Source organism: Ursus maritimus, unplaced genomic scaffold, assembly GCF_017311325.1.
Source record: "Ursus maritimus isolate PB19 unplaced genomic scaffold, ASM1731132v1 scaffold_2, whole genome shotgun sequence".
Taxonomy (NCBI): domain Eukaryota; kingdom Metazoa; phylum Chordata; class Mammalia; order Carnivora; family Ursidae; genus Ursus; species Ursus maritimus.
In genome coordinates, this window is record NW_024424452.1 from 50,973,744 (window position 1) to 50,998,224 (window position 24,481).

Consider the following 24,481-nt stretch of genomic DNA (forward strand, 5'->3'; position numbering starts at 1 on the left):
TGTTTTTAGAGAACGCGTAACCAGCGCTCTATGTATCCCATTAGCAAGCCAAAAGAGGTAAGGATAAATAAGGTATTTGTTTTCTTTGCTTTGACTTATGAGCTATTAAGATCGTAAATTTTGTTTGTAACAGGAGTTCCACAGGGCGTCCTGACTGGACCTGCATTGTGGTGGGCTTTACTTCGGGTTATGTACGCTTCTACACTGAGGTGAGTGGAGTGTTGAGCAGTTAGAAAACACCACTTGACTGGAATATCTAGTTGTGCATCCCCATTATATTCTCTGTGACTCATTACCTGCTGCCTGGGAATGTGGAGTTGCTGCTTCATGGGGGTGGAAGCAGGGATGCGGGGGGAGGGAGTTGTGGTGGAAAGTTCTGGTAGAAGCAATAGAGAAAAGAAGCTGTATTCTTCCGAAAGAGAGTATCTGATATCTGTGGAAAATGGTTGGGGAAACGACACTCTTTGCCCGGCCATACCTGTTCAGGTCTGTTGGTAAGAAAACAAGCCGGGCTTTTCTCTGTGCTTCCTCCTAGAACGGTGTGCTCTTGCTCGCACAGCTTCTGAATGAAGACCCCGTACTACAGCTGAAGTGCAGGACCTACGAAATCCCACGACATCCTGGCGTGACCGAACAGGTAGTGTAAACGATTGTGTTCAGAGGAACCATGGCTTTACTTGAAGTTTGTGTTATCTCTCTTTTTTGGGAAACCTAAAGATATCTTTGTCTTGTGGCATAGTTAGCTGTGCTGTCATATTCTAGAAATATAATCTGTTTATAACTGAGTAAGGAACCCCAGTCTTTCTTTTACTTGTTAAATGAAATACCCTATGTTTTGTTCTACAATACAATAAAACACTTTAGTCAGAAAGTCCAAAAGAGTTTATTTTTGAAATTTGAGAGTGACTTAAGGCACAGATGTGGTATATATGTTTTTTAGTTGGATTTAGGTGTCAAAATTATACACCATAAAAGAAAAAAGTTCCGGCTTTATTTTTAATACTGCCACTATGTTGTACTTACCTGTTTCTCAGAAAGGGGGTGAAGTTTTTGTTTATAGTGGAAATAGATTCACTGAACTGAAGATTTGGACAGAAAATAATACTGTTTTTTATCTAAGTCTCTCCAAATATACAGTTTTTCACTTTGCAGGTGCTGTGAGAATTTGATGGTCTTCCAGTAAAAAATAATAATAATAATAATAATTGTAGAGCCACACAAACTACTGTGCTCTTCTTTGGCTCACAGTATACATCGTCAAATCTATGTAAATATGCCTTCCTTCTTTTTTACTATCCTGCTTCCAAAAGGTTTCAAGTATACAGATGCATGTATTGTGTACCTATGTGGACTTAAATTGTATGAGAGATGGCCTGGAGCTATGGGAACTGGAGCTGTAGAAGAGAATCTAGTAAGAGAGACTAGTCTAATTCCTATTAATACCTTTGAGTGAGTTAATCAGTAATACAAAGCAATACCTAGTCAATTGCTATTTTACAAAAGTAGATATGCTTAGCAATGATGAAAATGTGTTATTTTCTTCTTTCTTATCTCTTTAATAGAATGAGGAGTTGAGTATCTTATATCCAGTTGCCATTGTGACCATTGATGGATTTAGCCTTTTTCAGTCTCTTCGTGCTTGTCGAAATCAGGTAGCAAAAGGTAACTTTTTTTGCAAGACGTATCTAACTTCTAACGTCTCAATTTAACCTATTTAGAGAATTAAACATGTGCTCTACATTAAAAAGGCCTCTATGCTAGATTTACCAACAAAACAAAACAAAACCCTGCTACCGTAGAGATGGGAGTGCATTTTTGGGTAGATTGCTTAGTAAGATAAAGGCAATGACCAAAGATCTACACTCTATACATATTAGGGTGAAGGAACCAAATATCTCACTAGATCAGTAGCCACTAGATCAGTAGCTCTCGGGCTGGTGTACTCGAATCCTGTGATTCTGCACTGCTTCCATCCTCGCTGAGGGTAAAGATACCACTGTGTGCAGGGGGCGTTTTCCCCTGGCAGGCAGGACCCAACAGGGGCTCAACACCAGCTTCTTTTTGCTAACCTGGAACACTTAGAATGGACTAGGGGTCTGAACAATGTGTATATGGGCAACTACGTTATTTCCAGACTTGGGGTGAAAAGGGCACAAATAATCAAGAGTTCTTACTCTTGCTACTGAGTGTTTACATTCTTTGGAAGAGGATACAGAGCAGAGTTGTATTTCATCAAATTCAAGATGCCATTGTTTGTAGACGCACTAGTGTTTTATGTACCACAAAGCAGCAAAAATGCTGCCAGAGAAAAACACATCATCAATTTTAAAATCCCAGTTTTAGAAAAGCCTTAATTAAACCCAGTGAAAATACCAGGACTAGTGTAGACTTCCTCCTTTTCTTCTGGGTTTGGATAGAGGGGCCTTAATGGCCCTAAAACAAAGTTTGTCTTGTTTGCAGATTTTGATGTGATTGGTAAAATTTCTGAAGTTTTGGTTATGTGGGTCTTTAATAGTGCATGCTTTCCTGTTAGGCCAGAACTTGTTTGAATTTTTATACTTATTTTCCTAATCTTTTAAATTATTTAAATTTAGGCATAGTAAGCATCATTATCTTGATCATTTAAAGTAGTCACCATTAATATATAGGCCTATAGAGACTGGCAGTTTTCTGCAGGTAAGAATTCAGTCAATGAAATAAACTAGAAATAGATAATTGGCATTGTCAGCCATTTAATTTTTGTTATTTTTGAATTCCTGTTTTTTTTTTAATGTTTAAGACCATAAAGCCATTTTGTCTCCTAGGAAGGAAGGAAGCCATTTAGTGCCCTCTTATCGTAAGTTGTTCTAAAAAGAATTCTGATTGCATAGCCAAGAAATTGTCTTGCTTTTTATTTCTGCATGTAAGAAAATTCTCTTTTCTTGGCCTTACTGTCAAATCTGAAGTGCTTAGAGGAATATATTTTTCACTTATTACAGTACTTTTTGGAGTAAACAACCAGAATCCAGCTGTATTCTTTTTGTTTGTTTTCTTGTTTGCTAGGTGGGTTTTTTTGTTTAAGATTTTATTTATTTATTTGTCAGAGAGAGAGCTTGAGCACAAGCAGGGGGAGTGGCAGGCAGAGGGAGAAGCAGGCTCTTTGCTAAGCCGGAAGCCCAATGCCGGCCTCTATCCCAGGACCCTGGGATCATGACCTGAGCCAAAGGCAGACGCTTAACTGACTGAGCCACCCAGGCGCCCCCAGCTGTATTCTAATATGTAGCCTGAGAATTTACTGATAATTAGGACCTTATGCCTGAACCTGTGGCAAGAGGTATAATATCGCTTTTTCTTTCATTACTCACTAGTCAGAAATACTGAGCAGTGATGGGCATTTTATTAATTCTTTTTGGTGATGCTATTGCTGTTATTATATCTTTCTATCAAGGCTGGCCTTGGTTACTTGCCTTAGAGACCTTGCTATATGTGTGCTCCTGCCAGGCGTCTGTCATCAAGTTTTTAGTTTTTCACCAAGTTAAGGCACTGGTAGCTGTTCCCAGGATTTTATCCACTGTCTTTCTCAAGGGGAAGAAATTGCTTATTTGTCATCAATTGCAGTTTGAATTCACCTTAAATGTTTAGTAATAGTCTAGGGTTTTTAATAGTCTTCTCCGATTACACGAATGTTCCAGAAATCTCTTGTGACGGTCAACTTACCCTTAATGTTTGCATTTTACACATACTGTCTCGGCATGAATAAAGTTCATTTTAACCTTGTTTACATTGCCTTGCCTCATTATTACCATTTAAATTTTAGAGTAATAAATCAAGTTATTCTATTTTTAATGGCTTTTTGTAAAACTTCATCCATTAAAGTTTGGATTGTTTGATTTTTGTCTTTAACAGCTGCAGCATCTGGCAATGAGAACATACAACCCCCACCATTAGCTTATAAGAAATGGGGTCTCCAAGATATTGACACCATTATTGATCATGCTAGTATCGGTAAGCATTACTAGTTCAAATTTTAATGCGATTCATTTCTTTTACTTTTTAATTGCTATGTCTCATTTATTAGAAATGTACATTCTTAGGTGAAAAGAAAATGCATTGCCTTTAGCGAGACATTTGGAAGTCACTCCAGACTTACGGATTATGATAGGTATATATGTTTAAGGAGTGGTAGCAGTTTTAATAATTATGTCTTTAGCAGCAGTATCGAACAGTTTTAAGTCTTTCACTATTTCTCTAAATTGTTTTTTGCAGTTGAGTTTAATCCGTGTAATTACCATATAGATAAGTCTTCTAAAAATATAACCTTTAGACCAGCAGAATATAGATAAAAACAGATTTCTCCTTGCAAGCATATTTGAAGACTCACTCTATTGGGCATTGGGAACACAGAAACAAGAAGACATGGTCTCATCCAGGAAGCACAAGTTGAGTTGGACGACACATGTGAAAATAATTGCAGTGCTACAGCAGTAGTAGATGAAGGGGCCAGCGGGAGTGGGAGCGGAGGAGAAGCCCCTGACACTGAGGAAGTAGGGGGCAGGAGGCTGACTGTGGTCTGACATTGGAAGAATGAGTAGGACTTGACGAGGAGAAGCAGCACAGAGGAGCCATCTAGCCGACACGTGCACAGGCCGGCGGGTGGAGGTGCACTTCCTGCTGTAAAACTAATGGGCACTGAGGACAGCTGGCAAGCAAGCATGTAAATAGAACTCAGATTTTGCAGGGCCTCGTATGCTATGCAGAGGAATTTAGATCTTTCTCCTAGCAGCATTGAGAGCCGTTGAAGAATTCTGAGTGAGAGAATGGTGTTATCACTTAGCCTGTTAGAAGAATCACTTTGGTGGAAGTTTTTAGAGGCTGTAATGAAGGGGTCAAGACTAGAAACTAGGTGGAATAAGGAAGCTGTAATTATCTTGGTAAGAAGTAGTCAGTTTCTGAATTAAGGTGGTAGAAATGGGGGCGGAAAAGAAAATGCTACTTAAAAATTATTTCTTCTGTTTATCAATATATGCTTGTTAAAAAATTCAAATAGTACATAAATGTATAAAGGGAAAAAGAAAAAATATCCCCTTAAGCCCTACCATCCAGAGATACTCACCGTTGGCATTTTGGTAAGCCTCCTTACAGACTTGTGCGTGAAATGCGTGTGCAATATATATATATGGTTATATAGAGAAATAGGTTTTCATAAATAGGGTTATATCATACCAGCTATATTATAGCCCTTTTCTAATCAATGTATTTAAAGAGCCTTTCAGTCAATTTTGCTAAGTACACATTTTTATCAGGGTCGTAATAGAAGACAGATGGCACCCTTGAAATAGGACAATTGAAACACGTTTTATTTATAGAGAAACTATTTAGAAAGATGTGGTGTAGGGGAACCATAAGGGATAGTGTAGCATCTCAGGGCTTCTTAGCAGCCCAGCTGTTAACCACTCCTAGGCCAGATGGGGTGAGGGCCTGGAGTGGTTCCAGAACTTGCAGATGATGAGTAGAATCAGCATCTTAAGAGCAGGTTGACTTTTGCACAGATGTCACAGGGAAATAGGTATCCTGACTTCAATTTCCTTTCTGTCTTTGATCTCCTGATGAGGCTTCCCACTGTTTGAACCCAAGTGGAGGTCAGCATAATGTACGTACACACACTGGCCCCTGGGAGTGGGTGGGGAGAAAAGGAAGGAGTATGAATCCTCAGGGTCAGACAGAAGATACCTGACACACAGATCTCTTTGTTTGTTGTTGCATAGTTTGCCTATGGAATACTCTGCAATCAGCACTTTACTGGTAGACAGTTTGTCTCTACTTTTTGGCTACAAAATTCCAAAGTGTTGAGTTCAGTTCAGGGTAGCTTCCCTGTTCTGTTAATTGAACTTTGGAACATTGAAAAAGGCTAGGAAAAATGATTGGATAGAAAATATTATTCTATTCATTTATCTCCCAGCCTACAAAATGATTAAAAAAAAAAAAGGTACAGTGGACTTTATTTTGCATGTACATCTTTATGTAAAGTTTTGATGAATTCATTCAAATAAGTGAATACCTATTATGTCCAAGGTATTAATTAATATTGGAGCTAAAAATACAAGGCAGACAGGACCCTGCCCTGATGCAGCTTACATTCTAGTGATAGGGAGACACACAGTGAACAGTTGAACCAGATGAATAATTTGGTAATATCAGAATGTTATGTGTCATGAAGAAAATAAGCAGAGGGTTATGATGGAGAGTAAAGAGAGAGGGCATGTCAGGTAGACTGGTGAGGAAAGGTCTCTCCAGGGAAGTGATATTCAGACTGAGACAGAAAGGGTGTGAAGGAGCCAGCTACGTGAAGAGGTATAGGAAGAGGATTCTGGGCAGAGAAAGCAGCACAGAGATAAGCCTGTGGAGCCTCAGAGTCCTGAGAAACAGGAAGGAGGTCCATATGACTTGATTGTAAAGAGTAAGGGTCAATGGGACAAGGTGAGATTGGAGATGTAGACTAGGGTCAGATCACATAGGGTAAGGAGTTCGGATTCTGTTCTAAATATGGTGCATGTCATTGATGGAGTCTCGGTACGGGCTGTTTAAAATTATCCTTCTGACCTGCTGCTTAGGGAGAGGCTTGTAAGGTAAAAAGTAAAGGCAGGAAGACCAGGAAGGAGTTCATTGTGGGAGGGGAGAATGACAGCTTTGCCTGTGGTGGGAGCAGTGGAGTTGGAGAGGGGTAGACAGAATTAAGATATATTTTGCACTTGGAGAGGGATGGATTTGAGAAATGAGAGAAAGGAAAGATTCAAGGATTTCCTAGTTTTTATTTTATTTATTTTAGGGATTTCTTAGTTTTTGTATGTGAGCAAATGAGTGGATGATCAGACCATACTAAAATGAGAATAAGAAGAGGTTTGAGGTGGACAGATCGGAGTTACATATTTTACAGGTTAACTTCTGACACAATTACACATTCACATGGTGGTGTCAAGTAGTTAGTTCGACGTACATGTCTAAAGTTTAGGGAAGAAGTCCAGATCACTGATAAAAATTTGGGAGGGAGCGGTGGACTGTGGAATGCTTCATAGAATCCAGGAAAGGGAGAAGGTCCATTGGATTTGACAACATAGAGCTCTTCACTGAGTCTGATATGAGCACTTTAGGTGGACCAGTGAGGACAAAAGCCAGATTGGAGTAGGTCGAAGAAGAAATGTTTCCACCCTTACTTTCTAAAATTAGAAACCCAAGAACAAGATACTATATCACAGCATCTCCATTTTTATGTCTAGTCTTGACCTCTTCCTTAAAATTCATATTCCTTTTCCAGCTCCTATGAACTTGTCCACCTGGGTATCCAAACTTAACATATCAAAAACAGAATTCTTGATTTCCCCCAAACTTGTTCCTTCTTTTTTCTTCTATATCATCTCATTTGTTGCTCACACCAAAAGATTCTGAGTCATCCTTGAACCCTCTTTTTCTCATGTTTTTCATCAAGCCTCCCATTTGTCTCTTCCCGCACAGTAGACCTGTTTGACCACTGCTCATCTCCATCACTGTTAACGCCATGGTCTGAGCCACCATCATGTCTTGACTGAACTGTTGAGGGAAAAAATATTCTAACTGGTCTTTCTGCTTCCTTTCTTCCCTCTCTTAAAATCTGTTCACCGGTTAGTAGCTAATATCCTTTTGAAATGTAAGTCTTGTTTTTGTCACTGTTCTGCACAAAGTGTTATTTATTGTGGCTTCCCATCTTATTTCTGATAAAATCCAAAGGCTTTACAGAGGCGTACCATGCCTGACATTGTCATTTACCATACATTCTTTAGTATCCCCCTCCGTGTGTTCCTCAATGCTCGTCTCCTTGTTCTTGAGACACACCAAGCATCCTCCCACTTGAGATCACTTGTGATTGTTGCTGCCTGGAAAGTTTTACCCACGTAGCCACATGGCTCTCTCTCTCCCTTCATTCAGGTCTCTGCTCAAATATTATTTTGTTAAAATAATTCTTTAGCCACTATAATAGACCTAGAAAATTATCCAGTGAGTTTGATTTTATGGAAATTTGTATTAAGATTTAAATTACTATAAATATTTTAATAGTGCTAATATTCAGTTCTTAATACTCAATAGTTTAATATTTAATAAATTACATTTCAAATTAGTATTCTATTTAAATATTATGTTTTAATAGGTATTTTTCTGTAAATTATAATTTATAATATAAATTATGTTAATATTTATACTAAGGTGTGTCAAAGTGTGGAAAGGCCTCAGATGTTCAGGAAATACAAAAAAACTCACATCTAAGGAAATGTAATTACAGTAGGCAGCTTGTCTCAGCAGTGAGTAATATTTACATCATTCTTAATGAAAACAATGTGAATTTAATAAAAAATTGAAATATGTGTGTATTGGAAGGATATGGTGGGAGGAAGAGGGGCTGTCAATAAGCTGTATCTTCATTTACCTTAAGTCAGTGAAAAATAATGCTAAGACACCGATCCTCTAGATCCCACCACTTGGTGCAGCACAGAGAGCAGGACAGCGTGTTAGCCAACAGCACAGGGGTGTAGTCAGCAAGCTGTAGACTAGGAGAGGAGTGTCATGGAGGCATGGGGGGTGGAGGTCGACGAGGACAGTAGGATTTGGGGCTGGTCTTAGATGCCCATTTGTTTGAGAGCCTTACTCTGAAACCCAGGTGTTTTTTTTTTTTTCCTGGCAATGATCGGCTCTTCTGCTGTAAACATCAGAGAATGCGGCAAGTTTAGGTCATCCAGGTTATGATTTAGCCAGGTGAGTATGTGAGAGAGACACAGGGCAATTGTAGGTGTCTGCAAGAGAATGATTATGATGGAACACAAATCTAAGCCAGATAAGAAGGGAAGTGAATGCAGAAGTTGCTTGATAGTGAATAAATAGTGGGATTAATGAAACTCTTGATGAAATTGTGAAATTATTACGGGGGTTACTACAGTAAGATGGAAAGCTAAGAGGTGATCGTCAAAAGGTGGTATGCTTGAAACAGGGTTTCAAAGGCTATGGAGTTGACAACAGGATCTGAGGTGTGTGTGGCACTGAAAGTGGATGACTGAAATTGTGGGAAAGGGAAGATCACAGTGGTAAGGATGAAAAGAACTGATCAGCCATCTCTTTAGAATAAACCAGCTTAAAATTTTGGGTACATATTGGGAAATTGTCCTCTGGATAGCTTGTAGCAATTTATGCTCTCACCTATAGCATGTGGGAGTATGGAGAGAAGTTATTTTAAAGCTTTAATTTCAATTTATATGCCACACAATTCACCCTCTGATTTCATTCTGGTAGAGTCAGGCTCAAACTTATGCTAATTTTTATCATGTAGTAAAAACATTTTGTATATTGAATCATGAATTCATTCATGAATGTGAGCCAGGCATTCAGATCTTTCATCATAGTCCAACTTCTGCAACAGTTATTGAACATTTTAATCCTAAATCCAGCAAATGGTTTGCTCATGAACTACCTAAAAGTATTTCCTTTCCCAGGAATCTTCTTCAGAACAATGTGTTTTTTGACCATTTGCAGGCAAAGTAGAGGCAACACCTATATATGAAAATTAAGATAACTCATGTTCCATTCTGCAGTGTATTTGGGTTCAGAACTTCGCAACTGGGTGTTTTCATGGAAGACAGGTACCCAGGTACCATACGTGTGCCTGAGTCCACATAGGTTGGAATCTTAGCAGTACATCTTTACTTCCTAGATCTCTAAGCTTGTTCTCCCCTGTCTTTCTCTCCCTGCCACCCAGGTGAATTTACATGGCCTTGGTTGTCCTCTGCTACTCCACATAGGCATGTGGGTGCCAGCATTCAGTCTGTCTGCTTTTGCTCTTAGAGCCTTGGGGTAATAAAAAGTTAACTCTTCCTTAGAAAAGGTTGGGGATTTCTGGACTACAAAGTGAAGGTTTGAAAGTGTTTGGTTTTGCTGTGTTGGGAGGGGTATGGGAGCACAGGTGCTCTCTCACCTTTTTGGTGGGAGTGTAAATTAGCACCACCCCTATGGAATGCAATATAACAATTTTTAATAAAATTTGCAAAACATGATCCCCTCTGGGCCCACACTTCTGTCTATAAGAATTTTCCATACAGATAGACTTCTATAGGTGCACAAAGACATATCAGAGAGAGATACTGCGGCATTATTTGTAGTGGCAAAAGATGGGAAACAATCTAAATGTCCATCGGTAGGTCAGATCAGTTACAGTATGGCCATCCAGTGGAATATTCTGAGTGATTGAGAAGAATGAGGCATGTCTATTTGCTCTTTAATTAATTAAAAAAGTAAGGCACACATCCATTTACCTGGTGTGCTGTCATTTACGTATGTACGACATCTCTGAAAAGCAGCATACGCGACTGTTTCCGTTGGGGCCTCTAAGAACTGATTGATACCAGGAGATCTAGGCAGACTATACTTTTTGTACTGTTTGAATTTTGTATCTGTTAAAAAATTAATATTTAAATTTTGTTTTTGTAGTAGTTTATGGCTTAGATGGCACTTTTAATATCTTATGAATATTTTATGACATTGATTTTGTCGGTTTTAAAAATGACTTTTATCTGTTAAATAAAACGAAGCACTTTGTGTCTTCCAGTGGAATTGACATAAAAATTTAAGCATTCCGCTCACGTCTTGTTGCTGTTGTTGTTTTAAAATAGGTATTATGACTCTGTCCCCTTTTGACCAAATGAAGACTGCCTCCAACATAGGTGGATTTAACGCAGCAATTAAAAACAGTCCACCCGCCATGTCACAGTATATCACTGTCGGGTCCAATCCATTTACTGGCTTCTTCTATGCTTTAGAGGTAAGTTTCCTCACTGATCCTGAGTGAGGCCTCTCTTGGTTTTTCAACTTGTCTACAAATTGGGTATTGTGAGTTAGCCTTAGAAAGATTCGGCGATTTGCATTTCTAAGTTTCATTGGAAGCTAAAATTAGTCTCCGCTGACTTTCTTCTAAATTCTTTAGGTGAACTGAGAAGGAACTAAAGTCAGCGTAGAACAGACTTCTCTGTTTCTGATGCCCCAGGTTCTTGGACAGGTGATTTGTCTTTAAATATTGATGTAGTCGTCAGCAGCTCAGGGTTGGGAATGTCGGCCCGCCAGGGATTTGAGTAAATCAGGAGTCGTAAAGCTGCCAAGTATGGTTGATGTAAGTGGTGGAAATTGGTTCCTAGAATAGGGGGCTGTTAGGTGCTGGACTTGGTGTCTCTTATTTCTCGCTTAAAAAAATCAGCCTTTTCAGAATTGTCCAAACTATCTCTTTACTTAAAAAAAATGTGTATATATATATATTTTATATATAAAATATATATTTTTATATAATATATATTTTATATATAAAAATATATATTTTTATATAATATATATTTTATATATATATAAATATATATATATTTAAATTTAAAAAAAAAAGAGGGACAGGAGCCAGTTGTGTGTAGATAGGAAATCCATAGCCCTGCTAGAATAATGCCATCTTAATGTCCTAGTTTAAACTTTTTAAACTAATTACAATTTAAGGAGGGAAATCCTGAAGACACAAAATAGACAACTAGCGATTTTACTGTTAAACTGTAGAGTTAAAACTTTTGATTATATTGCTACCTCCTAAAATAAAGCTTTTATTATAGGGTCTGAAAGATGCTGAGTATTTTTGCTAGTCCAGGCTTTACAGCTTTTCAGAACTTTTAAAAGTAAGCCTTGTGTAGAAAGCACGTTTTGTTTCTTTGTCAGCTGTTCAGTGTTCTCCCTCACGAGTCCTATTTTCCAGGGGAGCACACAGCCCTTACTGTCTCATGTGGCGCTGGCGGTCGCGAGTAAACTCACTTCTGCTTTATTTAACGCTGCCAGGTAATTCCATCACAATCCCGTGTACAGTTATCTGTATTATCGGCTTATCTGTACAATTATCTGCTGGGTTTTAACATCTGTTTTGGTCATCTGCTCATTAAAATGCTGGGAGCGCTTGTTTTATTCCCCATTTTCTTTCTGTTCAGCGGCTGGCTTGGTTGGAAGAGCAAGCACGAGGAAGAAGCCGTGCAGAAGCAGAAACCGAAGGTGGAGCCAGCCACCCCGTTAGCTGTCAGGCAAGTCTGTTGCGCTCCTCTCAGATTTTCCTGCTTTAAAAAGCGAATTGTTAAATTCCCGGTCTTCCGATGTGCTTAGCTGGTTTGTGGATCGCGTGAGGTTTTGGCTCTCCTGTCACAGTGTAAACTCCAGGAGGAGAGTGGTTCTTGCCCGTTTTGTTCACGGTTGCCTCCCTGTCCCCTATGGTAGGTGCTCAGTGTGTATTTGCCGAGTGTGCTTTTTTACAAATACCTATAACCTTAGCTTATGTTGCAAGAAAATTTGTTTTGTGAGAGCTGTTGAATTTTTTTAAAGAGCTTAGGTTGTCAGTAAGCTCTATAAACTTAAAAAGTGTTTAGTGATTTCTTAAAAAAACGTAAAAACAAGGAGTCCCACGCATTCAAGCACTCTTCAGATTGCAGGGTTGTGCTTTTTTGTTTACTTTAGTTGTGCTGTAGGATAGCGTAATTGTTAGGTTTTGGGGAGAGAGAGTGATTTGTGTTTGATTTTGTTTTTAAATCATTTTTATTACCGAATATAGAACACTACCGTGAAGGGAAACAGAGCCCTCCCCGCCTTGTAGATGTTCTTCAGCAAGAGATATAACTAATCGTGTTATTAACATTTATCGAAGATGATCCTCTGAGGTTTTTTTTCATTTTTAAAAAAATATGATAACAGCTCATATTTTCTAAATTCACTGAAGAATCAAGAAGTAAGCCAGATGGCTCTGTGCTTCCAAATAGATTAACAACATTGGGGCACCTTGTCTCAGGGACTTTCCTCCCAGCAAGTGCACCTGCTCCTTTCTTAGGACCTCTTTCCTTTCGTCTTACAGTTCCGTAAGATTGGTTCTAGACCAAGAACATATGAGAAATAATTGTTTAGAAGAGGGGAAGTTCTTCAGGCAGATACAGTGATGTCAGCAGGATATGATATCTAGCAGAAAGAAGAGATTAGAAATATGAACTTAGACAAAAGATGCCTGTGTAGGAGCCATGTATTCCAAAATTAAATTGGTTGTGAGGGTACTGTTTCCTATGATATAAGAGTTAATCAAGAAAAGATAGTTATATTTGATATTCTCAAAATATAAGATTGGATATCTATATAGAAAATCTATGAAATAAAACTTAGGTGTTTTTATTTTATAATGGAAGAAACTTCTTAATGCAGTTTGTGTTGCAAAATGTCTGGTGTGATTAGGTAATAAATTAACTATTAATCCGTGCAGGGTTTGTATTTCTTTATATAAAAACAAATTTGGCCTACTTTGTTTATGCATTTCATGGTTCTGTCATCTTTTTCTAGACTGGATTTTGATTTGAGCTTTTTATTTTCTTTTAAAATCAGATTTGGACTTCCAGATTCTAGACGCCACGGTGAAAGTATATGTCTGTCTCCCTGTAACACACTGGCAGCAGTAACAGATGATTTTGGCAGAGTAATTTTATTGGATGTAGCTAGAGGAATTGCAATACGCATGTGGAAAGGTACTTCCTTATAAAAATCCAGAAAAAAATGTTAATTTGCTTTTTACCCCAATAGTTGAGCAGTATTATCATCCTTTAGCTTCTGGTGGACGACATTGCTTAGTTTGTTATGTTTGTGCTGTCTTTTTTTTTTTTTTTTTTTTAACATGAACTCATGTCAGTAATGCTTGATCTAGTAGTCAATTATCCTTTAAGTTTGATCAATTTATACGCCCTTTTAATCTCTTCCTTGTGTACTTTTCAGTTCTCACTGTCATTGTCAAATTCCTGAAGTCAGTTTCTTGCCCGTTACATTCATTCCACTTCCTAAGGTCACATTTAAGTCAGATGTTCTCTTCAAATCTAGAATGCTAAGTCTTTCAAACTAAAGATGGCAAAACCCATCTTTGCTGACTTGACTTCCACATCTGTATGCTTTTATCAATTTACTTAAGTTTCTTGGTACTGAATCAGTTAGGAGCTGTAGTTAGCTGCTAATAAAAGACCCAAGTTCAGGACATCCTCAGGAACCCAGTTTCACTTCTCGAACTTCCCCACTCAAGGTTATTTCATGGTTCAGATGGCTGCTGGACCTCCAGCCTTCTTGTCTGCATTCCAGGAAGGAAGAAAGGAAGAAGAAGAACTACCAACTGATCCAGTCCACTTTGAAGATTATTTCCTGCCAAGCTCTTTCTACAGTGCATTAACTAGGACTTAGTCACATAGTCATATCTAACTATAAGGAAGACTTGAAAATATGTAGGTAGGCGCACTGAAAAAGATAAAATCTCTTTGGCCAAGGAAGAAGGGAGAGTGCATATTTTGGAATCATCAGGAATAGTAACATGTCAGCACAGACTACTGTTAGAAACCACAGTTATGATGCAATCTGGTCTGTACTGAGCAATGTGAGGAATAATGGTTTTGAGGACATTGAGTTACTCTGGACAGATTGAGATCACTGTCACATTCTTGCCAGAGAATTCCTGCAGTGTTTACCTGTTACATGTTTAAGTGTCTGTAGAACTGGTTTTAGTGCTGCAGATACATCATTTCTCCTTCTGAAATAACATGAAGGGTGGTTCTCAGCAAGACTTTTCCAGAATATAGAAGACATAGGTATATCAGCTGGTCCAGATCCACTGTAGTGATCTTGCTGCTGGCATCGTTGCTTTTCCTTCTGCAGCTGGTGCAGTTTTCCCCCATATTTGGAAAAGAGGGGTCAGTTGCATGTGGAAAGGGCCCCGCTGAGATGGAGAACTGTGTCAGCCACATCTCTCTCTCATAGGCTGGGGCTCGCTGCCACCACCTTGCACCATATTCTCCCTGTCTGCATAGCACCAAGGGACTTGACAAGCAGGAAATCAAGTTCATCTTTCTCTTACATTTTAATTGGACTTTTATTTAAAATCCAAACCTGGTAACCTTCCCCAAATTTTTTAAAGGACGAGAATTTTTTTAAAGAGAGGAGGGGAGAGAGTGGGATTGGGGAAGGGTACTCATGAAGCCGTAACAATATCTGTTTTTTTTTTTTTTTGAAGAAACTGATCAGAAGCAAATGTAACAAAATACTAAGATTTAATAATGCTTGGTAATGGATTCAGTATTGATTATAATTACTATCTTTTCTGTTTAAGATATTTCATACTAAAAAGATAATGTACTTTTATAACTTAAACCCCTCGCTAAAATATCCCAGAGTGCTTCAGAAGGCTACAACCGACCCTAGATTAACGAATGACCTTCCCTTTTCCTCGGTCTCCAAGGGTATCGAGATGCACAGATCGGTTGGATCCAAATTGTGGAGGACCTCCACGAAAGAGTACCAGAAAAGGCGGATTTTTCCCCCTTTGGAAATACTCAGGGTCCAAGCCGAGTAGCTCAGTTCCTTGTGATCTATGCACCAAGAAGGGGAATCTTAGAAGTGTGGAGCACACAGCAGGGACCTAGAGTGGGAGCTTTCAACGTGGGAAAGCACTGCAGGTAAGCTGCAAACCCTGGCATTTCCTGGTTACAAAAAGGAATGCTTTTATTCAAGTCTTTATTAAAGCTACTTATTAGATTGCAAGTTGTTTGAGAATTGCAGTGTTCTTTGTTACGGTTTTCCCTGCGAGTGCCCGCTATGTAATTAAGGATTAAGTATTTAATAACAAAAAATCTTACTGAAAAGGCCATGATACGCTACGGAATTTAATAAAGTTACCTGTGGTGCTGCCATTTGTCCCTGTCCCTTACTTATGCTGTGGCGGCTCAGGAGGGGAGAGTCCAGATTCCTGTGGTGGTGATGTTAAGTGAGGGAAGGCTTTGATTGCCTTTGCTACATAGGCCTGACTGTCCTTTCATTTTCTAGCACATTTTAACAAGGCAGAACTCAGTCAGGGTCTGTTTTACTTATGCTTTTGGTATCAGTTAGTGTTTAAATGAAGCCTTATTAGTGCTCCTGAATTGATAATAACATAGCAGTCCCTAGTATAATAAAAGCATTTTTGGCATTTCTCCTTTTCTCTAATATTCTTACCGTATTGGTTTGCGATTTCCTCCAGGCTTCTGTATCCTGGCTATAAAATAATGGGCTTAAATAATGTTACCAGTCAGAGTTGGCAGCCGCAGACTTATCAGATCTGTCTTGTTGATCCAGTGTCTGGAAGTGTGAAAACAGTAAATGTTCCTTTCCATTTAGCACTGAGGTAAGATTCATCCAGTGTCCCTCTCCTAACTTTTCCATCCCTTATTTTGCTCTTTGTTCTGTAGTTACCATTTTGTTGTTGTTGTTTTTCTCCTTAGACAGGTATCTTTAAAGTTAAATAGGATGAATATGAAGGAGAAGAGAGTTGGAGTGTGTCAGACTTAGAAGGAAAGTGATTTCACATTCTGTAAGAATTTGTTGTATTTATTGTTTTAGCGACAAGAAGTGCGAACGAGCCAAGGACATGCACCTCGTGAAGAAGCTGGCCTCCCTGCTGAAAACAAGACCTCCCAACCTCGGTGCGTCCTTTAGCAAAAACAATAATGCGTCCTCTTATGTCATTTTCTAAACTAATAACATATTCTAAATGCAGCAACCAAAATATTTCAGTTCCTTTGTGAGCTGTTGTAACTCCTGGAAATAAGATGAGGTGCAATAATCATGTATATTTTTTACTGGAATTGCTCTGTAAATATGAGGCATGCCCTTTGGGAGATGTTAAAATTTGTAACCATAAAACAATAATGTGAGAGAAACCAGAAGTCCTTTAGATTGACTGATAGTTACAAATATGCATTCAGCTTTTAGAATAAAGCTTATCTTGTAATAGAAAAGTTTACCTTGGTTTATTTTCTCTTTGTAGATTCGGTTGAAACACAAATAAAGGAATTAATTCTTGATATTAAGTATCCTGCAACCAAGAAACAAGTAAGTATGTATAATAATGTGAACTTCCCTGCTGAGTAGCTAGGACATATTTCTCTTAAGAAAGTGCTTATTTCCCTTTTTCCCTCCAAACATGACAGGCTAACCTCTTCTTTTCCTGTTTTTACTCATGCATCCTTTTTACATTCACATATGGAAGTTCCCGTTTCTCTTTCTCCTTTCCTCCTTTTTTAAAGAAATTAAGTAACATTACCATAGCCGTGTATGCATGTTTGAAACACACACATCTATGCATAACATATATTCAGACTACAGAATAATAATGGACACCTGTGTGTGACCACCCACCTTAGGAAATAGAATGTTACCAGGAACTCTGAAGAGCCCTGTGTATCCCTCCTCAAGCCCCTTCTCCTAGTCCTAAGGTAACCAGTGTTCAGAATTTTTTGTTTCTCTCTCTTTTGCTTTTAATAGTTGTGTTATTTCTGTATGGCTCCTTTAAAACATTGATGGTGTTTTCTGCCTTTTAAAACTTTATATAAGTGGAGTCATGCTCCATGACTCCTTCCTGTGACTTCATTCCTTCAACATTATGTTTCTTTGAGACGTCCCTGTTGATGCCCGAAGCTACAGTGAATGTATACTGTGTCTGCCATTGTACTTGATTCACGCTGTTCCTGTCAGTGGGCATTTAGGCTGTTTCCAGGTTTTTCTATTACGGTGATACTGTGAATTATCCTTGTACATAGGATACTACGTATCTTTATGTTCCTAGTGCACATATGTGAGAGCTTCTCTTGAGTTTGTAGCCAAGAGGGGAATTGTAGGGTCCTGAGCTTCTCTAGCTGTACTCGTTGATGAAAGATCGCTTCTCAAAATGCTGGCACCAAGTATGTTATTCCCCACTTGTTCCCACTCGGACTGGGTAAGAGGGCCTGTTTGCCACAGCCTCAGCATCCCATGGAATGGTCAGACTTGTTGCCCTTTGCCAGGTTTGTGGTTCTAATATGACAACTCACTGTGATTTCTTTTACATGCACCCTCTTCTCCAAACCCCTCATAATGCTGCTCAGGTTCTCACTACAAATTCTTACACAACACTTCAGTCCCCATGGATACCTCTGAACTCCTACTCTGCGTTTAGTCAGAACTGGATAGCTAATGGCTACTTGTTCTCTAATTATTTCATGTGCATGAATCATAGCTCACCAATTTTTTCTTTTTACCTCTTTTAAGTTCCTTCAAGTAGGGACTTCACCAAATACATCAATTTCATAATCCACAACAACTAAAATAATGCTAGATATGTGGGAGAATTTAGTGAATATTGATTTCTTTTTATCCCCTTTTATTTTACTGTGGCAGTCATTTTTTTTTTTTTAAAGATTTTATTTATTTATTTGACAGAGAGAGACAGCCAGCGAGAGAGGGAACACGAGCAGGGGGAGTGGGGGAGGAAGAAAGCTCCCAGCGGAGGAGGGAGCCTAATGCGGGGCTCGATCCCAGAATGCTGGGATCATGCCCTGAGCCAAAGGCAGACGCTTAACGACTGAGCCACCCAGGCGCCCCTGTTGCAGTCATTTTTAAAAAATATTTTCTTATTTTGTAGAACAGGCAAGTCCCTGTGACTTTTTTTTTTTTTTTTTAAGAGAAGGAGGGTAGCAAGGAGCAGAGGGAGAGGGAGAGAGACTCTTAAGCAGGCTCCACACCCAGTGCATAGCCTGATGTGGGGCTCGATCTCACAACCTTGAGATCATGATCTGAGCCAAAATCAAGAGTCAGACACTTAACTGATTGAGCCACCTAGGCGCCCAAGTCCTGTAACTTTTTTTTTTAAGATTTTATTTATTTATTTGACAGAGAGACAGCCAGCGAGAGAGGGAACACAAGCAGGGGGAGTGGGAGAGGAAGAAGCAGGCTTCCAGCAGAGCAGGAAGCCCAATGTGGGGCTCGTTCCCAGAACCCTGGGATCACGTCCTGAGCCGAAGGCAGACGTTTAACGACTGAGCCACCCAGGCACCCCCCAAGTCCTGTAACTTTTAATCAAGTTCTCCATTCCACTGACAGGGCTAATTGGTTCTCATTTTCCTCAGGGCGAAGTCTCAGTTATGAAAGATGACATTCCTTTAACAAGGTGGGCATTGAAGAGAGGTAGTTTAGAGAACCGTGGTAGAAAGGGAGGGCTATAACCCAAACAAGCCTTCTCATTTTGATGCCATCTTCTTTCTTCTCTTACATCTTGGAACAACAAAATCGGGAAAGTTCAGTGTACTACAAACTGTCTTCTTGACCTTTTTAAAAATTATTATACTACTGAATCGTGTGTGAAACTATGAATTTTATAAAAATTGCTAGAGAAGCTAATACTGAAAGTTGTGTTGTGTAGGTGTTTTCAACACTAAAGGAAAAAAACAGTTTAGGCTTTGGAAGAGTGAATGAATAGGTAAGCCAGCTGCTAGCTTGTGTAATGGTAGACAGAAGAGAGACAGTTACATTTTCCTGGGTGTATTCCTTTTTTCAGTCACTTTCTTTATATCCACCATGCAGTGGCCTCATCAGGGGCTTGACCACCCTCTTGCGGCACCCTCGGAACCCATTTCTTACAAACACACACACACAGACACACACACACAGGTGGTTGTGTTACAGTCTTTGTCTCATGCTACATTCTCAGCCTACTCTTGAAATTATTTACTCTCATCAATAAAAAGCCAGCTTAATGGGCTTATAATATGAAAGGGTAAGTATGAACTTTAACTTATGTGTCTACCCATTGGTGATTTCGATGGTTGGTTGCTTTAGGCATAAGGAGAGATTTTGGAGCTGGTGGTGAAGGCTCTTAAGTATCTCCTGGGGAAGGGGCAGGAAGAGGAAGATGGGGTGAGGTAGGGAGCCTATATATACCTTGCATGGCCCATATATTCACCTGGCCATGCTCAAATTCAGTCATTAAACAGTAATTAAGTTGTTGTCAGATTTTATCACTGACACAACAGTAACAGCCTCTGCTTTTCATTTATGGCTGTGAGTATAGACTTACACTCTTCTTATTGGTGAATAGCTTTATCGTGGTCCTTGTTTCATCTTGGCCATTCTATTAAATACCAGTTGCTTTCTAGTTGTTTCATTCTGAGTCTGGACTTTTTGCCATGAGATGAAATCGATTACATAATACGTATGATGCCGCTCTCCTTCTTAGGTATGTGCTCTAAAACATCTTAACTATGGAGCTTCCCTTGGAAATTTGGGAAAGTGAAGGTGTCTGCATAAATATAAAATTTAAAAAACAAAATCGTTGCCTTCTAATTGTTAGAATTGCTGAATATCTTTCTTCTAGGCTTTGGAAAGCATTTTGGCAAGTGAACGATTACCATTTTCCTGCCTTAGAAACATCACTCAGACTTTAATGGACACTTTAAAAAATCAAGGTAATAGGGTTTGTACTGATTGGAGGTTCTGGTCTTCAATTTTTATAATTCTGATTATAAAAAGCTGTGCCTGTTTATGATATCATCCTGTTACTTCAATGTGGAAATACTATAAGAAATAAGGTAACTTATTTCATACCTTTAGTATTTGGAGACTTTTTTTATTCCCTATTTGGTATATGCAGCTGGTGTTCATCTGAGCTTTCTCTGAATATATTATCTCTTTCTGTAAATATTTTTCTTTAAAATCTTTCTACTGTGAGGAAAGACACCAGTATAGGATGGTGAGAAGTGGTTATTGTGATACAGTCGTACACGTGTGAAAGACAGCAGCATGAGGAGAGAAAGTTAGCTGGTGGTCTGCAAAAAAACAGCTGGGCTTTCTTGCTTTCACTGTCTTTTATTTAACTATGGTAGGAGAGCGATTTCTGTAGATGCAGCATTCTTTAAATAATTTTGTTTTGACTGAGATAATGATTTTAAAAAAGTACACTTTGAATTAACATTCCGTTAGTGTATGGAATCCACCTTTCCCCTTCCATTCCCTCATGAACAGTAGGGACTTCCAAAATTGGACTATGAATGAATTATTAGTTCTGAGTTTGCTGGTTGTTTTTTACTGTTCAAAATTTGTCTGAAAAGAACTACCTATGGGATTTTAACTCTATCCAGCTGAGTCAGCAAAATCCAATTTATTCTGAATACCTAACATCAGTTAAATTGAAGTGTGTGATGTGCGGACTTCATCTAGCTGTGACTTTTTGCTTGTCATGTTAATTATATAAAGCCAGCTTTATATTTATATTTAAGCCAACTTAAAGTGGTTTAATGAACAGATCATTTCAAGACTTCAGGCATCCTAATGTTGAGATTTTTTTTCAACACATATCTAGAGCTGACTTTTGGAAAATAGTGAATTTCTTTAGTATCTACAACTTGTTAGAAATACCTCTTTCAAAAAGCATAGTATGCTTATAAATCGCCCCCATCCCTCAAGGCTTTACCAAAATCTCAAAATTTTTTGAATCAGAATTTATCTTGCACTGGGCTGAGAGTGAACCAAATACCACTGTTGGAATTCTATAAAATCATCACCAGTTTCAAGTTCTACCCATAATTGAGACTCCTAAAAATTTCACCTGTTTAATATGCTAAGTTTTATTGTAGCTATACCAGCTCTTGGAGATAAAGTTCCTGCCTTTTAAAAGAATAGTTGTTTTATATTAGATGATAAATATTTAAATAATTATGATAGTGGGAGTGTATTATATAGAGAGTATTTCTCTAGCATTAATCTTAAAAAAATCCCTGATTGATGGAGAATGTTAAGTAGAATTGTACTTTGGTCTCTTTGCCAGCCTTCCTTGAGGATAGATCTGTTACAGTCTAGAGTTTGTGCTTGAATTCTGGTATCTTTAACCACCATGATAACAAGAGCCAGGCAGCTTTCTATTCGTCTGTCCTCTGTCTGTGAGCAGAATAGGCAGCATATGTATTATGGGGTAAGGGAGAATATCTTCAAAGCCGTTTTCAGATCATGTTTTAAAAAATTTGAGTATTAGGCTAAGATAGCTCTGTCTTTTTTCTTCTTTTTCTCTCCCTACCCCGGCCCCCACCCCCCCGCTAGTAGTGTGCCTTATTTCATTTAAAAATTTGGACATTTTTCCATGATGGAAAAATTATCTTAGTAATCTCTTACAGCTTAAGTATCTCAGTATTTAATAGACTAGAACATCAGAGAAGTATATAATACTATGAATGTTATTGAAAGACCTTTTTACGAGTTTGTGAAATATATCTCTTCAACGTATTTTTTTCTTCCACCTTTCAGAGCTTGAGTCTATTGACGAAGGATTGCTACAGTTTTGTGCCAATAAACTGAAATTACTCCATCTTTATGAGTCCGTCAGTCAGTTAAATTCCCTTGATTTTCATTCAGACACACCATTCTCGGATAATGTAAGTAATTCTGTATAATCTCTTTGGTTATTTTTAATTTTTTAATTAATAGTAAAGAAGTAGAAAATTGAGAATTTTTATGAAGTGTAAAGGTGTATTTTCTTTATAAGACCTCCTGCTGGCTCTCTGTGCCTTAGTGCTTAATTTATATTATTTGTGCTAAGGTATTACAGTTTATTGTTAATCCATTTTCACTGTCCTAGAAGCATTTGGTTTCTGTCAACTCATTTTTTAAGGTTGCTTCTGACAGCGTAACTGGACAAGAATTGCCAATTAAAGTATATTCAGTTTGCTGAAGTAGCAAAACTTTAATTTCTTAAAAAAAAAAAAAAAAAAAAAGGTTTTGCCAAACAGAAGAGACTGGTTTTTCTGTGGTGCTATTGTGAACAAACTCATACAGCTTGTTCTGTTGTCTACTACATAATGAAATACTAAAAAAGAAAAATTCTGTCTTACATTGAAGTGTTTAATTATAGTAAATTTCTATGTTTTCATTCTGTAAAACATTTAGAAAATGGCAGTACCTTGTAATCTTCATTCCAATGCAGTATTGCTCATTTCTGGGGCATGTATGCAAAATTATTTTCAGACAGAGAAATAGTTTCCTTAATAGAGAATAGAGATAAAGGTTGTTCTCTCTTTCTGTCAGATAACCGTCTGGACAGGTTGCTTGCCTCTAGGGTCCATGCCTTCCGCTCATCTAAAGGAAAATTATTATTTAAGTGATTTTAGTGATTTGTCAAGTCACTGATGTTACTTAAAAAAAAATTATCTGGTGTATCTGAAACTTAATTGAAGTTTGAAGTGGAAACCTTTTATTTTAAATATACATATGTGAATAAAAATTTTTAAACAGAAAGATGAAAGACTTTCTGTACTGGAAACCACTTACACATTCTAACATCTTTTTTATGTATTGTCTCTATAAATTTCTGGTCTAAATTATTCTTGGGGTTTACTTTTATAGAATCCTCCTTAATATTTCTTGCAGGGCTGGTTTGGTGGTCACATATTCGTTCAGTTCCTGCTGGTCCTGGAAGCTCTTTATCTCTCCATCCATTCTGAATGACAGCCTTGCTGGATAAAGTATTCTTGGCTGCATGTTCTTCTCATTTAGTACCTGAATATGTCTTGCCAGCCCTTTCTGGCTTGCCATGTCTTTGTGGGCAGGTCTGACATTATTCCGATATTCTTCCCTCCTTACCTAAGAAGTCTCTTCCCCCCAGCTGTTCTCAGGATATCTTCCTTGGCTCTTAGATTATTGAGTTTTACTATTATATGCCTGGGTGATGGTCTGTTCTTATTGATTTTGGGAGGGGTCCTCTCTGCCTCTGGGACACAAATGCTTGTTTCCTTCCCCAGATTAGGGAAGTTCTCAGCTACAGTTTGTTCAGATATACCTTCTAGTCGTCTCTCTCTACCCCCTCTGAGATCCCAATAATTCTGACATTGGAACATTTCATGGTGTCATTGATCTCTCTAAATCTGTTCTCATGGGCTTTTAGCAGTTTATCCCAGGCCTCCTTGGCTTCTTCCTTTCTATCACCTTATCTTCTAGATCACTAATTCGTTCTTCTGCCTCATTTACTCTAGCTGTTAGAGTGAAAGAACTAAAAGGCATCCAAATTGGGGGCGCCTGGGTGGCATAGCGGTTAAGCATCTGCCTTCGGCTCAGGGCGTGATCCCGGCGTTATGGGATCGAGTCCCACATCAGGCTCCTCCGCTATGAGCCTGCTTCTTCCTCTCCCACTCCCCCTGCTTGTGTTCCCTCTCTCGCTGGCTGTCTCTATCCTGTCAAATAAATAAATAAAATCTTAAAAAAAAAAAAAAAAAGGCATCCAAATTGGCAGAGAAGTCAAACTCTCTCTCTTCGCAGATGACGTGATACTTTATGTCGAAAACCCAAAAGACTCCACCCCTAAATTACTAGAACTCATACAGCAGTTTAGCAATATGGCAGGATACAAAATCAATGCACAGAAACCAGTTGCTTTTCTATACCCTAACAATGTAACTGTAGAAAGAGAAATTAAGGAATCGATTCCATTTACAATAGCAACGAAAACCATAAGATACCTCGGAATAAATCTAACCAAAGAGGTAAAGATCTATACTCTAGAAACTACAGATCACTTAAGAAAGAAATTGAGGAAGACACAAAAAGATAAAAAAACATTCCATGCTCATGGAGTGGAAGA

At 38.4% G+C, this 24,481-nt stretch overlaps 1 protein-coding gene and 1 non-coding gene across 2 annotated transcripts in view; both read left to right on the forward strand.

Moving 5' to 3' along the window:
- The window catches only part of RAB3GAP2 (RAB3 GTPase activating non-catalytic protein subunit 2), a 102,957-nt gene that overhangs the window by 40,252 nt on the left and 38,224 nt on the right, over positions 1-24,481 (forward strand). Inside the window, exons 5-19 of the mRNA XM_008685680.2 lie at positions 10-57; positions 134-209; positions 536-637; positions 1,563-1,662; positions 3,886-3,984; positions 10,665-10,813; positions 11,777-11,856; positions 12,003-12,092; positions 13,426-13,565; positions 15,311-15,527; positions 16,088-16,231; positions 16,447-16,529; positions 16,874-16,938; positions 20,234-20,324; positions 22,156-22,283. Of these exons, the coding sequence (XP_008683902.2) occupies positions 10-57; positions 134-209; positions 536-637; positions 1,563-1,662; positions 3,886-3,984; positions 10,665-10,813; positions 11,777-11,856; positions 12,003-12,092; positions 13,426-13,565; positions 15,311-15,527; positions 16,088-16,231; positions 16,447-16,529; positions 16,874-16,938; positions 20,234-20,324; positions 22,156-22,283 (1,612 nt within the window). The remainder of the gene's footprint in view (positions 1-9; positions 58-133; positions 210-535; positions 638-1,562; positions 1,663-3,885; positions 3,985-10,664; positions 10,814-11,776; positions 11,857-12,002; positions 12,093-13,425; positions 13,566-15,310; positions 15,528-16,087; positions 16,232-16,446; positions 16,530-16,873; positions 16,939-20,233; positions 20,325-22,155; positions 22,284-24,481) is intronic.
- On the forward strand, positions 5,816-5,947 carry LOC121104086. The gene has a single exon (XR_005836464.1). It is a non-coding gene; the product is annotated as a small nucleolar RNA SNORA36 family (small nucleolar RNA).